The 13,672-nt window shown below is 43.0% G+C and overlaps 1 protein-coding gene across 3 annotated transcripts in view; it reads left to right on the top strand.

Annotated features, from left to right (window-relative positions):
* The first annotated feature begins 7,962 nt into the window (after positions 1-7,962).
* LOC126248865 (cysteine--tRNA ligase, mitochondrial) overlaps positions 7,963-13,672 on the top strand; it is a 103,107-nt gene continuing 97,397 nt past the window's right edge. For 2 of the 3 annotated variants that reach the window (XM_049950305.1, XM_049950306.1), the window contains exon 1: positions 7,963-8,444. In XM_049950305.1, coding sequence (XP_049806262.1) covers positions 8,212-8,444 — 233 coding nt within the window. In that variant the 5' untranslated portion in view covers positions 7,963-8,211. The remainder of the gene's footprint in view (positions 8,445-13,672) is intronic. The other variant, XM_049950307.1, reaches the window with a different exon arrangement.

Raw genomic sequence — 13,672 nt, 5'->3', positions numbered from 1 at the left:
CAGCCCTACCCTCCACACAGACCTCCTTTCCCGCATCCCTGTCACCCGCTTTGGCCCTCATGCCTCCCTCACCCCTGCTCCTTCCCCACCTACCTCCCGCCAACCCCAACCCCCGCGTCGCACGCCGACCCTCACCGCCGTGATCACTCGGCTCAGTCCGGTGATCATGGAGGAGGAGGTGTTGGCGGAGCTTCAGGCCCATCCCCATCTGGAGGTGCGTGCGGTTCGCCGCATCCACAATGCTTCTGGCCCCACCCGCCTTATGCGGGTTTTTTCTGAGCACGCCCCTTCCATAGACCATCTCCTGAAGGAGGGTGCCCTCCTTTTTAACCAGCGTTATAAGGTTGACCCCTCCCGTTCCCCTCCTCAATCCCTCCGCTGCCAAAGGTGCTTGCAGTATAATGCGCACCCACCATCTGAGTGCCGCGAGGCCCCCACCTGCCCGCACTGTAGGCAAGCCCACTTTTTACGGCAGTGCCCCAATCTCCAGTCCCCCCCCCTCCTGTAATACCTGTAACCTCCCTCATCCTACCTACTCCCAGAAGTGTAAGGCCCGGCCCCCTCCTACCACTCCTGAACTCACCGTTCCTGTCCGCCCTCTGGACGCCCCCACCCCTCCTGGCAATGCCTTCGCCCACCCCCTACTGCTGAGGACATCATCAGGTTCCTCACCATTGTCCTTCAGAATGTTCATCCTTTTCAGCGCCCACACACCCTCCAACAGATCTCACTCGCCGCCCGTTCCGTTTTCCACATCAAAATGTACGCCACCTACTCCAACAACCAGGCCCATTTCACCTTCTCCCGTCTTGACACCCTCGTTTAACTCCCTGTCATGGCACGGCCGCACCGTATCCTTTTTAACAACATCCGCTCCCTTCCCGCCAACAAGAACCTCTTCCTGCACACCCTTGCCACCCACTGCGTGTATTCCTTCCTCCTCAATGAAACCCTCCTGCAACCCCACCACACCATCCACACTTCGCCCTACCTCCTCCACTGCTCCGATAATCCCCTCCCGATTGCACGTGGCGGAGTTGCCATTGGGCACCACCGCCAGATCCCCGTTCGGCTCCAACCTCTCCTTCCCGACCCCACCGAACACCTGATCCTTAGTCTCTTCTTCCCCGGCCTTACCGTTACCTGCGCCACCATCTATGTCCGCCCCAACGCCCCTATTCCCTTCGACTTCCTCTCCCACATTGACCGTACCTTCTCCTTCTATGTGATCGCCGCCGACCTCAACATCCATAGTCGTTCCGCTGCCCAGTTACGGCGGTGGCATCGGTTCCTCTCCTCCCTTCAAGGCGACCTCATTCCCATCCCCCAGCACACCCGTGCTGCATCCAACTCCACTCCCGATGTTATCCTCTCCTCCCCCAATCTCCTTGGCCGCATAACGGTGGATGTCCTGGAGCCTATTGGTAGCGACCATCTCCCTGTCCTCCTCACCGTTTGAGACGGTCGTCGCCCCCGCCCCGACCCTCGTAATGACCCTCCCCCTAAGTACGTCCATGACTATTCCCGTGCCAACTGGAATGCCTACCGGGATACCCTCTCCACCCAGGTCGATAGCCACCCTCTCACCTACCACCACCCAGATGATGTCACCCATGCCGCCTCCTTTCTCCAGCAGACCTTGTCTGAAGCCGTGGAGGCCCGCGTCCCTACTGTCGCCATCCACCCCCACTGTCCTACCTTACCCCCACAGGCCGTCCTCCTCCTCTGTGAATCCCGCCGTCTCTACCGTGCCTTCCTCTGCACGCGTGACCCGGACACCCTACGACGCCACCGGCAACTCCAGCGACACATTCGTAATTTGCTCGCGGCTAAGAAACGCCGGGACTGGCGACAGACATGCACCCGTTTCAATGCTACCCTACCTATCAACTCGTCCAATTTCTGGTCAGCCTTCCGTCGCCTTACCGGAACTAAGCCCTCCCCCTACTATCCTCTTCTCCATGATGATCACCCCTTCCCTGACGCCCTTAGTAAGGCCAATCACTTTGCCTCCTACCTGTCCGATGTGTTTTCCATCCCCGATGATCCCCAGTTCGATTACTCCCTCTTATCAGATATCCGCGATCGAACTGACACGTCTGTCCCTCCCCTCGCTCCTGGTTTCCAGTACTTGGACAACATTGCACACACGGAACTCAACGCCCCTATCACTACACAGGATCTCATTGCTACACTCCGCACAAAACGCAACACCGCTCCTGGTCACAATCGTGTCACCTACCGTCACCTTCGTGAAGCTCCTGTCTCCTTCCTCTCCACCCTGGCCAGGCTCTACAATGTAGTCCTGTCCACCGGTTACTACCCCGACTTGTGGAAAACCTCCCGTATCCTCATGTTCCTTAAACCTGGCAAACCGCCGTCCACCGTCTCCTCCTACCGTCCCATCAGCCTTACCTCGGTCTTCAGCAAGGTCCTGGAATCTATCCTCACCCGTCGCATCCACCAGCATCTCCGCCAGCACCGCCTCCTTCCCGTTACCCAGTGTGGCTTTCGGCCGTCCTTCTCTTCCAACGACCTTCTCCTTCACCTCACTCATCTCCTTTCCGAATAGCTTAATTCCCGTCGCTCCGCAATCTTCCTCTCCCTGGACCTCGAACGTGCATATGACCGCGTATGGCATTCCGGTCTCCTCTTCAAGCTCCAAACCTTCGCCCTTCCCACTAACTACGTCCGTCTGATCGGTTCCTTTCTCTCCCGCCGTCCTTCCTATGTCACCATCCATAACACAGATTCCTACACCTTTTTCCCCTCTGCCGGTGTGCCCCAAGGCTCCGTCCTCTCCCCCCTTCTGTACCTTTTGTACGCGGCGGACATACCGCCGCCGTCAGCCCCCATCCACCTTCTCCAGTTTGCCGATGACACCGCCTTCCTTGCCCTTGCCCCCACCCTACAGCGCTCCCAACACCTTCTCCAATCCCATCTTGACCGGTTCACCGCTTGGTGCAACCAGTGGTTGCTCAAGGTCAATCCCTCCAAAACCCAGGCGATCATTGTAGGCAAAACCACCCCTTCCTTCCGCCTCCTTGATTTCTATCTCACCATCTATGGCCGTCCTATCGCCCTCACTCCCACCCTTAAGTACCTTGGCGTCACCCTCGACCGTCGCCTCTCCTGGACTCCCCACCTCCGGACAATCCAAGCCAAGGCATGCTCCCGACTCAGTCTCCTCAAGCTCCTCTCCGGCCGTACGTGGGGTCTGGACCCCTCCACCATTCTCCACACCTATAAGTCCCTCATCCGCCCTATCCTTTGTTATGCCCATCCTGCTTGGATCTCCGCCCCCCTACCTTTTATAAATCCCTCCAAATCCTTGCACGTCATGCTCTCCGCCTCGCCCATCGCATCCGTCTCCCCTCCCCCATGCGGATCCTGTACGATCTCATCCCCTTCCCCCACCTCCTCCTTTTCCTTGAAAGGATACAGATCCTGTACACCTCCCGCAAACTCGATCCTCCTCACCCGCTCGTCTCCCCGATCCTCTCCCACCCCCGCCCGCTGCCGCGCCTGTATTCGCACGTCCCACCCGGTCTCCATCTCTCCACCCTCCTTACCCTCTCCCAAGGTGGCTTCCGCCATCTTCCCCTCCCTGATGATGCCCTCCTCCCCTCCATCTACCCCTCCTACCAACTTTGATCCTCCCTCCCTCTTCCTGTTTCTGTTCCCTTGGGCACCCTCCATCCCTCCTCCCCTTCTCCTCACTCCTCCCCCGGGCCTCCCCTCCCCTGTCCTTCTACTCCTCCTCCCATCTCCTCAGCCATTGGCATCTCTGTTCTCCCCTCTCCACCCTCTCCGCCCGCCCTCACCCTTCTTCCCCTCTTGGCAGGTCCCCGGACTCGCACACGCTACGTGGACTTTCGCGCGCCGGAGATCATCGCCATCTGTGTCTCGTGTGTGTGACGTCGTTTGTGTTTTTAGTGTCCGCCGTCACGCTTCTACGTTCACTTGTGGCATCGGATTCATCAGTGTTATGTGCGCCGTGCCAACGTGTTTTCAGTGTCTGTCTCGTCGAGTGTGAACGGCTCCGTGTTTTTTGTGTGTCTGTGCCTACTATTTTTTGCCCGTCACTCTGTTCATTTTCATTCTCCATTATTGTACTGTGATTGTCCACTCTATGACTGAAGAGCGGCGTAGCATGCCGCTGCCAGCCTACCTGATTGTTCAGGTGTTAAAATAACAATAAAGTAAAAAAAAAAAAAGAGAGATGGTACTGGTGAAGAGAGACAATCAAGGAAGAGAAGTTTCGACCCAAGTCAGAACAAACTTCATGCGGTGAAATCAGCAAAGAGAAATTAAATTACCACACATGTGCTATATTTTTATAATACGTATGAATATTTTTAAGTGAGTAATGGGTCACTGTCAGTACTGACAGAGAATGTGCTGATGTCAGCATCAGCACTTCCTTATCTGCAGTGTCATATTACAGCAGAGACAACTGCACATTTCATAACAGCATCAGCACTTCCTTATCTTCAAGGCTGTACTGGAAATCGCGTCCAGACACATGCCAACGGCATGAAAGGGGTGGGAGGGAGGGAGGGCCTCCACACCCCACACAGCCCGCCACCCTATGTATGCCAAATACGATAAAGTATCTGAATTTCCTAAAATACCAAAAAGTTTATCAACTATGTTTGTATTACTGACTTCCAAAATTCGTTTAAGGACTGGCTCACAAGTCACCTTGGGAAATTTCATTTGAAGCTATATATCATTCGCCAAAGAATATTGGAATGGGTAGATGGCATATTTCCTATATATAGTTAAAAACCAGCATTTGCTTACAAAATAGAAATTCATATTTGTTGAACATGATTTTTACCTTAAATACTATTACGCAAACCCTGAAAAAATGAATTAAAATCAAGTCCTGTTTCACGTCCAACTTGCTCACTGCCACCAACAGATGGCTGCACTGTTGAAAATAAGCATACGTCGAAATTTGTACCACAGTTTCTTACTGTCACCAATAGTTAGCTGTACTGCAGAAAACGTGCATTGTTCGTTTGTTGTATCATGAGTTCACACTGTCACCAACAGATGGCTGCACTGTAGACAATGATGCCTGCAATGATAAAAACAATAATTGTTCCCTTCTAAGTACGATGCTTGCTTTAAGACGCAACACAGTAGCAAATGAATACTTTTCCACATCTGTGATACTTCTCAAATGCAAAAACATTGTTTCCAACAATTCTCCTTATCAATGGCGTTTGTCAAGTGTCACAATATTCTAAACTGTCTCTAAAGTATGTCTGCAAGTTAAAAAAAATGTGAATGCCTAACAGACCAAACTGCTGAGGTCATCAGTTCTTAGACTTACACACTACTTAGTCTAACTTATGCTAAGGACAACACACACATCCATACCCAAGGGAGGATTCGAACCTCTGGCGGGGGGGGGGGGGGGGGGGGGGTCGCGCGATTCATGGACAGGGCACCTCTAACCATGCAGCCACTCTGCGTGGCTACAAGGTAATGAAAGTGCAAGTGTAGTAAATTTATTTTCCACATATACACAGTCGCCAAATTAATACCCAAAATTCTAAAGCATGTACTCTAATGCTACTTTTCGATACATAATAGCAGTTGATGTTTCAGAAGGTTAACCTAAGTTATCAATTTTTTCTCATTAAATGATTTTTCTGCAGCAAACAATACGGTCCTGTTTTGTTTTTCTTTTGTTTTTTTTTTTTTTGTACCTGTGACAGTAATCTAGGAACTGTAGGTTAGTGTTGTGATTTTGTAAAGAACTAAGAAATTTAAGTGTCTTTGGTAATATAAACGATAAATATGACATTTTAAATTATATTAACTTAAAGTTTATAGAAGACTACCTACATAGTGAAAAAGGTGCGGTATGTGCCATGGTAGAAAAATGGTATACTTGTATCCTGTACAAAACTAAAACATCATTATAGTATTATCAAAGATCCACATAAGTCTGACATACTGACAAATTATGTAAAGCTTACAGACTCATAATAAGACACCAAAAGCTGCAAAAAAATATCATTCCTTAGTCACTAAACAAAGCCAAGGGTATATGGAAAAAAATCACGACAGAAACAGGGAAAGCATCATACAATAATAGCAGAAGCCTAAAGATCAAAGTAGACAATGAAGAAATAGTAAATCTTGTAACTGTTTGTAGTTCTTTCAACAAATATTTTACCAACATAGGCCAAATACAAACAAAAACTAACAAAAGTTGTCCTCTACAAGCCTACTGCCACTTAAAAATAAACGGGATTTTACCATTCACTTGTGTTAACTGTATCTTATGACAAAGCGATGGATAGCAAAAGTTATAGAAAAAATTGATAATAAAACCTCCACTGATATTAATGGTGTTCAAATTAAATTTTAAAGTTAATGACAAATTAAATGGCCAAACCACTTTGCCACCTCGTCGATTCACTTCTGACGATAAGCAATTTGTAGATAGATGTAAAATATCCAGTTTAGCACTATACATGAAAGGAGATCCAGTGTGCTCTGACGGCCACAGACCAGTTTGTCTTTTATCCATTTTCTCATAATCCCTTACAAAAATAATATAAAATAAATTTATGTCCAATTTTGAAAGAAATTGATCATAAATGGTAGAGAGTTTGGATTGCAGCAAAGAAAATCAATGGTTTCAGCTGCATATGATTGTATAAATATCGTGTCAGTGGGATTAGATCAAGGCCGAAATCCTTTTGGTATATTTTGTGATTTGTCAAAACGTTTGATCTAGTGAACTGTGTTTTTTTTAATAAGAACACTTGATCACTATGGAAATAGAAGAACAGCTCTCAGTATCATTAAGTCACACCCACAAATTAGAATAAAAGCAAAAAAAAATACAGTTCAAACAAAACAAATGTCTCTCAGAATTTTAACAAGTAAGTCACATTGTACCACAGTGTATTATATTTGGACCCCTGCTGTTCCTGATGTATATAATAAACTATTTGCCTGTTAATCATGAAAAGCCGTGATTTTTCTTGCAGATGATGCCACAGCATAACTACAGACAATACTTTACAAGATATCACAATGAAAAGGAAAACGATACTTGAGTCTACCACACAGTTTCTTGCATCAATAGGCTAATTCCAAATAATGAGGAAACTGAAGTAATACTCTTCAGGTACAATATGAGAAGAGGAATAGAGGAATTATCCCAATTACAAGCATAGGATATATATGTATTTAAAACACAAAAATGTTAAGAGTCGCCACAGGTAGCTGCTTATTTGTGCTCATTCTGTTGAGAAATTCAACATCATAATGTTGATCATGAATTTGATCACCGGAATAAGTAAGTAAATAATGAACTTTGGTAAGACCACATTTTTACAATCACTAGCAAATTAAGTAGAGTGATATTTGTTTTCCAAAATATTAACTCAATAGTAGCAGATGATGCTATGAAAATATTGTATTTCTCATATTTTAGTGCTATCATGACCTAGGGAATAGAAATTTGGTGTGAGCTGAGTGATATATTGTAGAGGTTTCACCAAATTAGTCTTTAGCTTTATTATCCGACAGTAATGATCAGGTGGGTCAAGATCTTTTATAAATACTATGCAATGTGAAGTACAGAAATTTATATCTCATAAAAATCATTAACAACCACTCTATAGACTAATAAAATAACTATATGCAATTTCTAAGAATTATTTGTGGATACTTTCAAAAGAAGAAAATAAATGTTTAATACTTTTCGAAGCTTTGTATACATAAAATATACTTTTGAATGATAAATAGCTAAAAAGTCACGATTATTGCAATAATAAAATTCTTGTCTCCACTACACAAGAAAATTTTGACTGAACAGCTACAGCAAAAAGTATGTGTTTGGTTTTGTACCAACCAAAGTTCTCATTGTTAGCAATGAAGATTTAAATAATAACCTTGGGATGGTACTTTGGTGACCATAATCTCTGGTAACAGTTGTTGACAAACATTTGCGATGCCGGGAGGCGTTGTTGCCAAGAGGCGTTAAATAGAGTGTATCTGTATCATGTTCTGATAACAATACAGTAACGTTTGACAAACTTTGTTGTGTTCTTTTACAGTACGAACGTAATGATGACTAAAAGTGGGACAACAAGTGAACACATTATATAGTGGAATGTAGTATTCATCGGTGTGACGGAAGTTTAATTTTGTTGATTTACTGAGGTGTAGGCCACCATGAAAAGGAAAAATCTGATTAAAATTTGTGGAGTGCTTCGACAGCTGCGAAGCTTTTCGCTGAGTGCGACATCTACGAAATGGATTGAACCATCTGGATTTCGTACCCCAGTCATTGTGTATAACTCTTTAACAAAGTGCAAGGTTCCCTTTATAACTAGAAACAAGAATTTCGTGTACTGGTATTCGTGTGGACCAACAGTATACGATTCTGCGCATATTGGACATGCAAGGTACTTAATCGTGTCACGCCAGTAGTAACAGAGAAGTAGAGGTAGTCACTGACCATTTTTTTTTTTTTAATGTACAACACATTACTTCTTTTGCTTTAGAGCCCTGTAGTATTAGTTGTCAGGTATCTCCTGACGTATTTGAGTAGCAAGTCAGTATTATGTATATCGTGACAAGGTCCATAATCTTTTTTCCACTGCTTTGTACGTTGAGCGTTGTTAATGGTAGATCCCTAAGAAAAGGACATTTTCCTGACTACCACAACCGATTCCTTCTCTATTCTACCACAAACTGGTTGGAGATCGGTGCCTCACAGAGCTTTTCTCGCTGCAGCTGAACGATCCACGTACAAGTCGTAGACATATGTCGTACATGATTTTGTTTCAATCACTATTTAGTTTTGAGTAAAAAGTGAAATTTATTGAGTGTGTCGAATTTGTACCCTAAATGAATTTCTCTAGCTGATGCCACTTGTGAACAAAACAGATGAATACTGTGTTCTGTATTTGATGTAAATTGAGATAATTTCATCGCGAAGACAAATTAAAAAAAAAAAAGAACTAATGAAGACAAGAGAGACGTGGTCATTCTCTTCATGAAACTATTGTTGTTTGTAGATATGGAACAGTATTACTACACGCAACCACTCATGAATTGTTGTGGCCATCACCAACACTCAGCTATATTATTAGTTTGAGACTACACTGAATTGCAGATTTGTGAATGATGAGTCACTGAATAGAAGTTAACATATCAACACAAAATCATAGAGATTGTTTCAACTTGTGCCGTGAGTTATAGGACAACTGAATGCACAATGCAATAGCTACATTTAGCAGCAGCATACTATTTGCCATAGATCTTGCTGCAATGCATAAGCCATACATATCATGCATAGATGTAGCCTTACTTGTGGAACAAAATAATAATCTTTACTTGCAGTGATTCCATCCTGTGTAACCACTTAAATGAGTTAATGCTTCTTCTGATCGTTATGTCGAAAGTGGGATGAATAGTAGGAAACAAGAACAAAGATATACAAAATATTAATTATGTAATAATAAAAAATATAGTTACCAACTCTAGGTACTGTTTCTTCTCCAGTGTAGTTTCAAATTTTGAACAAGGCAGTTTCATTTGGTCTTAGCAGTACCCAAGTAACTTCTCCCTCCTGTGGGTCTTATACATAACCTGAAGCTTTAAAATATTATTAGAGAGGGAAACTGAAACAAGTAGCCAGATTTATATGTCTAGTGAACTTGATAGAGGGGCAGTAGTGACATATCTAAATCAGGAACTTGAAACATTTACCACTGAACAGTAGCATGGAGAAGAACTGTGGCTCCAGTTTAAAAGTATAATTAACCATGCATTTTGGGCCTCCTTGTATTTTTCACAGTATATGTAAAATATACCTACATAATATGCATCAAAATATCCATCAAAGGTGTATGCGTCAGCTAATATAGGTTTTATAAATTTACTTTGCAGTTTTAATTTTATGACAAAAAGTGCATTAAATGTGAAGCAAACATAAACATCCAGGAGTGTTGTCCCAATTTAATTCTCACACCACTGCAAAGTTAAGTGAGATAGATATTAGTCCCAGGGACACTGAAATTATTAAAACTAAACAAATTGCTAGGGCCTGGTGGACTCTGTATCACTTTCTATATAGAATTTGTGGCTGAATTAGTTCTTATTTTAATCATAAAAAACTGTAGGTCCCTCGAACAAAAAACGATGCCCAGTGGCTGGAAGAAAGCACAGGTCACGTTTCCCCAGAGGTTCCCTGCTAATAACTGTTCAAACTCAACAGTCATACACCCCATTGGTATGAAGCGCACTGTGAGGTTGAGGTTTTTATAACCCTCAAATGGGGCCACCAATTTTTGTAACAGGAGTGGGCATGCTGTTAAAGAATAGTTGTCTCCATGTTACCAAGGTAAACATGAATTAGCAAAATCAGTTTAATCTTAATTTAATTAAGCATCAATAAAATAAAGTTACATTATATGACCTAAGTCAGTGTTTAATAACTAAATAATGAAATAGATTTTCATTATATCACTTGGATGCTGTGTACAAGTCTTACCCCACAGTAACAACATGCTCGAAGTGTTAAAATAGCCAACCCCTTAATAGGTTGCTAATTATCTCATCCAACTGCCTCATTGTGTGATGGTGGCAGTAGCTGAGAATCTCGGTCATTTTCTTGCACGGATCGTATATTTTTTCTCATATGGCATGTAGTTTATTTTATATTACTGCTAATAACTTGGACGAATGACAGCACAACTTAGCACTGGGTTAGATGAAGCAATAAGGAATGAAGGAACCCATACCATGGGCTTGCACTTGTAAAGCGACAGTGGAACAGTACAAGACAACATTATTTGTGGTTGGTGCACTTTATATAAATGTGCCTGCTTGATTTTTAGTAGAAGTTTGTTCCATCCTTGCAATCGCAGACATTCCTGAACTCCCTAAATGTTTCCACTAAGTGATTGATTGTTTGGGAAACTGTCAGGAGGAATTTGGACAGAGATGCAAGGTGTGCACAATTACTCTTTTAATGAAGATTGGTACCTTCCAGAACAGCGAAGGAGATATTGCCCTGAATAAAGTGGAACATTTTGCTCACATAAGTGCACAGTCAGACAGGACCCAGCTTTCCATCAGTGCTGAGTAATTGCTGAGAGGGGAAGCATTGACTTTAGTTCTATCAGTGTTGAAGGTTACAACTGCACTTTCTCAGTTTGGAAGCAGGAGTTGGCTCTGTCGGTGTCACATGATACATCACGAGGTCATGACAGCATTCATTCTACATCTACATACATACTCCGCAAGCCACCATATGGTGCATGATGGAGGGTGCCCTGCAACACTACTAGTCATTTCTTTTCCTGTTCCACTGACAAATAGACTATGGAAAAAGCCTGTCTGTATAGCTCCTTACGAGCTGCTATCTCTCTAATCTTATCTTCATTGTCATTACGCATAATGTATGTAGGCAACAGTAGAATTGTTCTGCAGTCAGCCTCAAATGCTGGTCCTCTAAATTTTCTCAATAGTGCTCCTTGAAAGAAATTTCAGCTTCCCTCGAGGGATTCTCATTTGAGTTCCTGAAGTGTGTCTGTATTACTTGCATGTTGTTCAAACATATTGGTAACAAATATACCACCCCACCACTGAATTGCTTTGATGACTTCCTTTAATTTGACCTGGAGCAGATCCAAAACACTTGAACAGTACTCAACACTGAGTCACACAAGTGTCCTATTGCAGTCTCCTTTTGCAGATGAACCACACTTTCCTAAAATTCTCCAAGTAAACTTAAGTCGAGCATTTTTCTTCCCTACTATAATCCTTACATGCTCATTCCATTTCATATTGCTTTGAAACATTACACCTAGATATTTATTCAGTGTGATGTGTCAAGCAGATTATTATTAATGATGTATTTGAACATTATGGGTTTGTTTTTTCTACTCATCTGCATTAACTCACATTTTTCTACATTTAGGGCTGGCTGCCATTCGTCATGTCAACCATAAATTTTATCTAAGTCATCTTGTATCCTCTTACAGTCACTCAAAGATGACACCTTCCCATACACTACAGCATCATGACCAACAACCACAGACTGTTGCATATCCAGTCCACCAGATCATTTACATATAAAAAGAATAACAGCAGTCCTATCCTACGTCCCTGGGGCAACCCTAATGTTAGACTACCTCTTATGAACACTCACCGTTGATGACAACATACTCTGTTTTACATGGGAACCTATTCTGCATGCTTGTACCTTCGTTAACAGTTGGCAGTGTACCACTGTGTCAGATGCATTACAGAAATCGGAATGTGGAGGACAGAAGCCATTCACTCTCAAGAACATTTATTGTATTCAAACTGAGAATATGTTCAAGGATTCTGCAGCAAACTGATTTTAAAAATATTGGTCCATAAAATTGGTAAGTGGGTCTAAGGCTTCTATTCAGTCACTCATTGACAAATCTGGTGTGGCAGTAAAAGATAGCGGAAGCAAAGCTGAAGTTTTAAATTTCGCATTTAAGAAATCATTCTTGCAGGATAATCGTACAATTGTGCTGTCGTTTGACCATCACACAGAGTCCCAAGTGGATGAAAAAGCAATAAGCATCCATAGTTTAGACCGACAACTGAAAGAGCTGAAAACAAATAAGTTACCAGGTCCTAATGGAATCCCAATTACAACATGATGCAGCACCCCAATAGAAATGTGAAAGGAATCCTCCTTGATTTTTTTATATATATATATATATATATATATATATATATATATATATATATATATATATATATATATATATATATATATTTTTTTTTTTTTTTTTTTTTTTTTTTTGAAACAGAAAAATTCGCTAACTCATGAAAAGAAGCTGTTATAATCCCCCTCCTCAAACCTGTAAATAGATGCGTGAGTAGTATCAAAGTGTTTCTCTCAGCAGCTGTGCGGTGAAAAACTCTGAGCACATGATCAACCTCTGTCATGTATGGATCTTAGAATTCAGACAGCTATTTAGTCACATTCATTATGGTTTCAGGAGATATCATTCTACCTTGATAACTGGACTATGCTGGAAGCAGCAGCTTTGCTGCGCAGGTGCCATCTAATTTTTGACGTAGAGAAGGCCTACAATATTACTTAAATGCATAATATCCTTGAACAACTTTATGTATCGGTCGTTTAGGGGTGTATTACAGTCCTGCTACGGTCCTTCCTTTTGCAACATTATTTTAAGTATATAGTTGGTAATGTTCTATCAGATTGTTTTATACAAGAGAATGGTGTCCCACATGGCAGCATTTTAATGTGATACTTTTTTTAATAGCAACTAATGGTATTGCATCCATAGTAAAGACCCTGGGGTCGACAGAAGCGTCCGATCCCATGCGTCGGCTTTGACCCGTGACGTAAGGGTGTTGTGGTGTGTGACGTCATGGCGGCGTGGAGTTTGGTTTGTGCATGTGGCGTGTTTCTAGATGTCTTCGTGTTGTGGTTTGTTGACCTATATAGATCAAGGGAAGTGTTCGATCCCAATGTGTGGCTGTGAATGTTAGTATTGGTATCGGGCGATGTTTTTGAGCTACATAGGTCTAGGGAAGTGTTTGATCCTAATTTATGGGATCGGGAGTTGCTGTTGAGCTATATAGGTCAAGGGAAGTGTCCGATTCCAGATGATAT

This window comes from Schistocerca nitens, chromosome 3, assembly GCF_023898315.1.
Source record: "Schistocerca nitens isolate TAMUIC-IGC-003100 chromosome 3, iqSchNite1.1, whole genome shotgun sequence".
Lineage (NCBI taxonomy): Eukaryota > Metazoa > Arthropoda > Insecta > Orthoptera > Acrididae > Schistocerca > Schistocerca nitens.
This window is presented reverse-complemented; position numbering and strand designations above follow the sequence as displayed.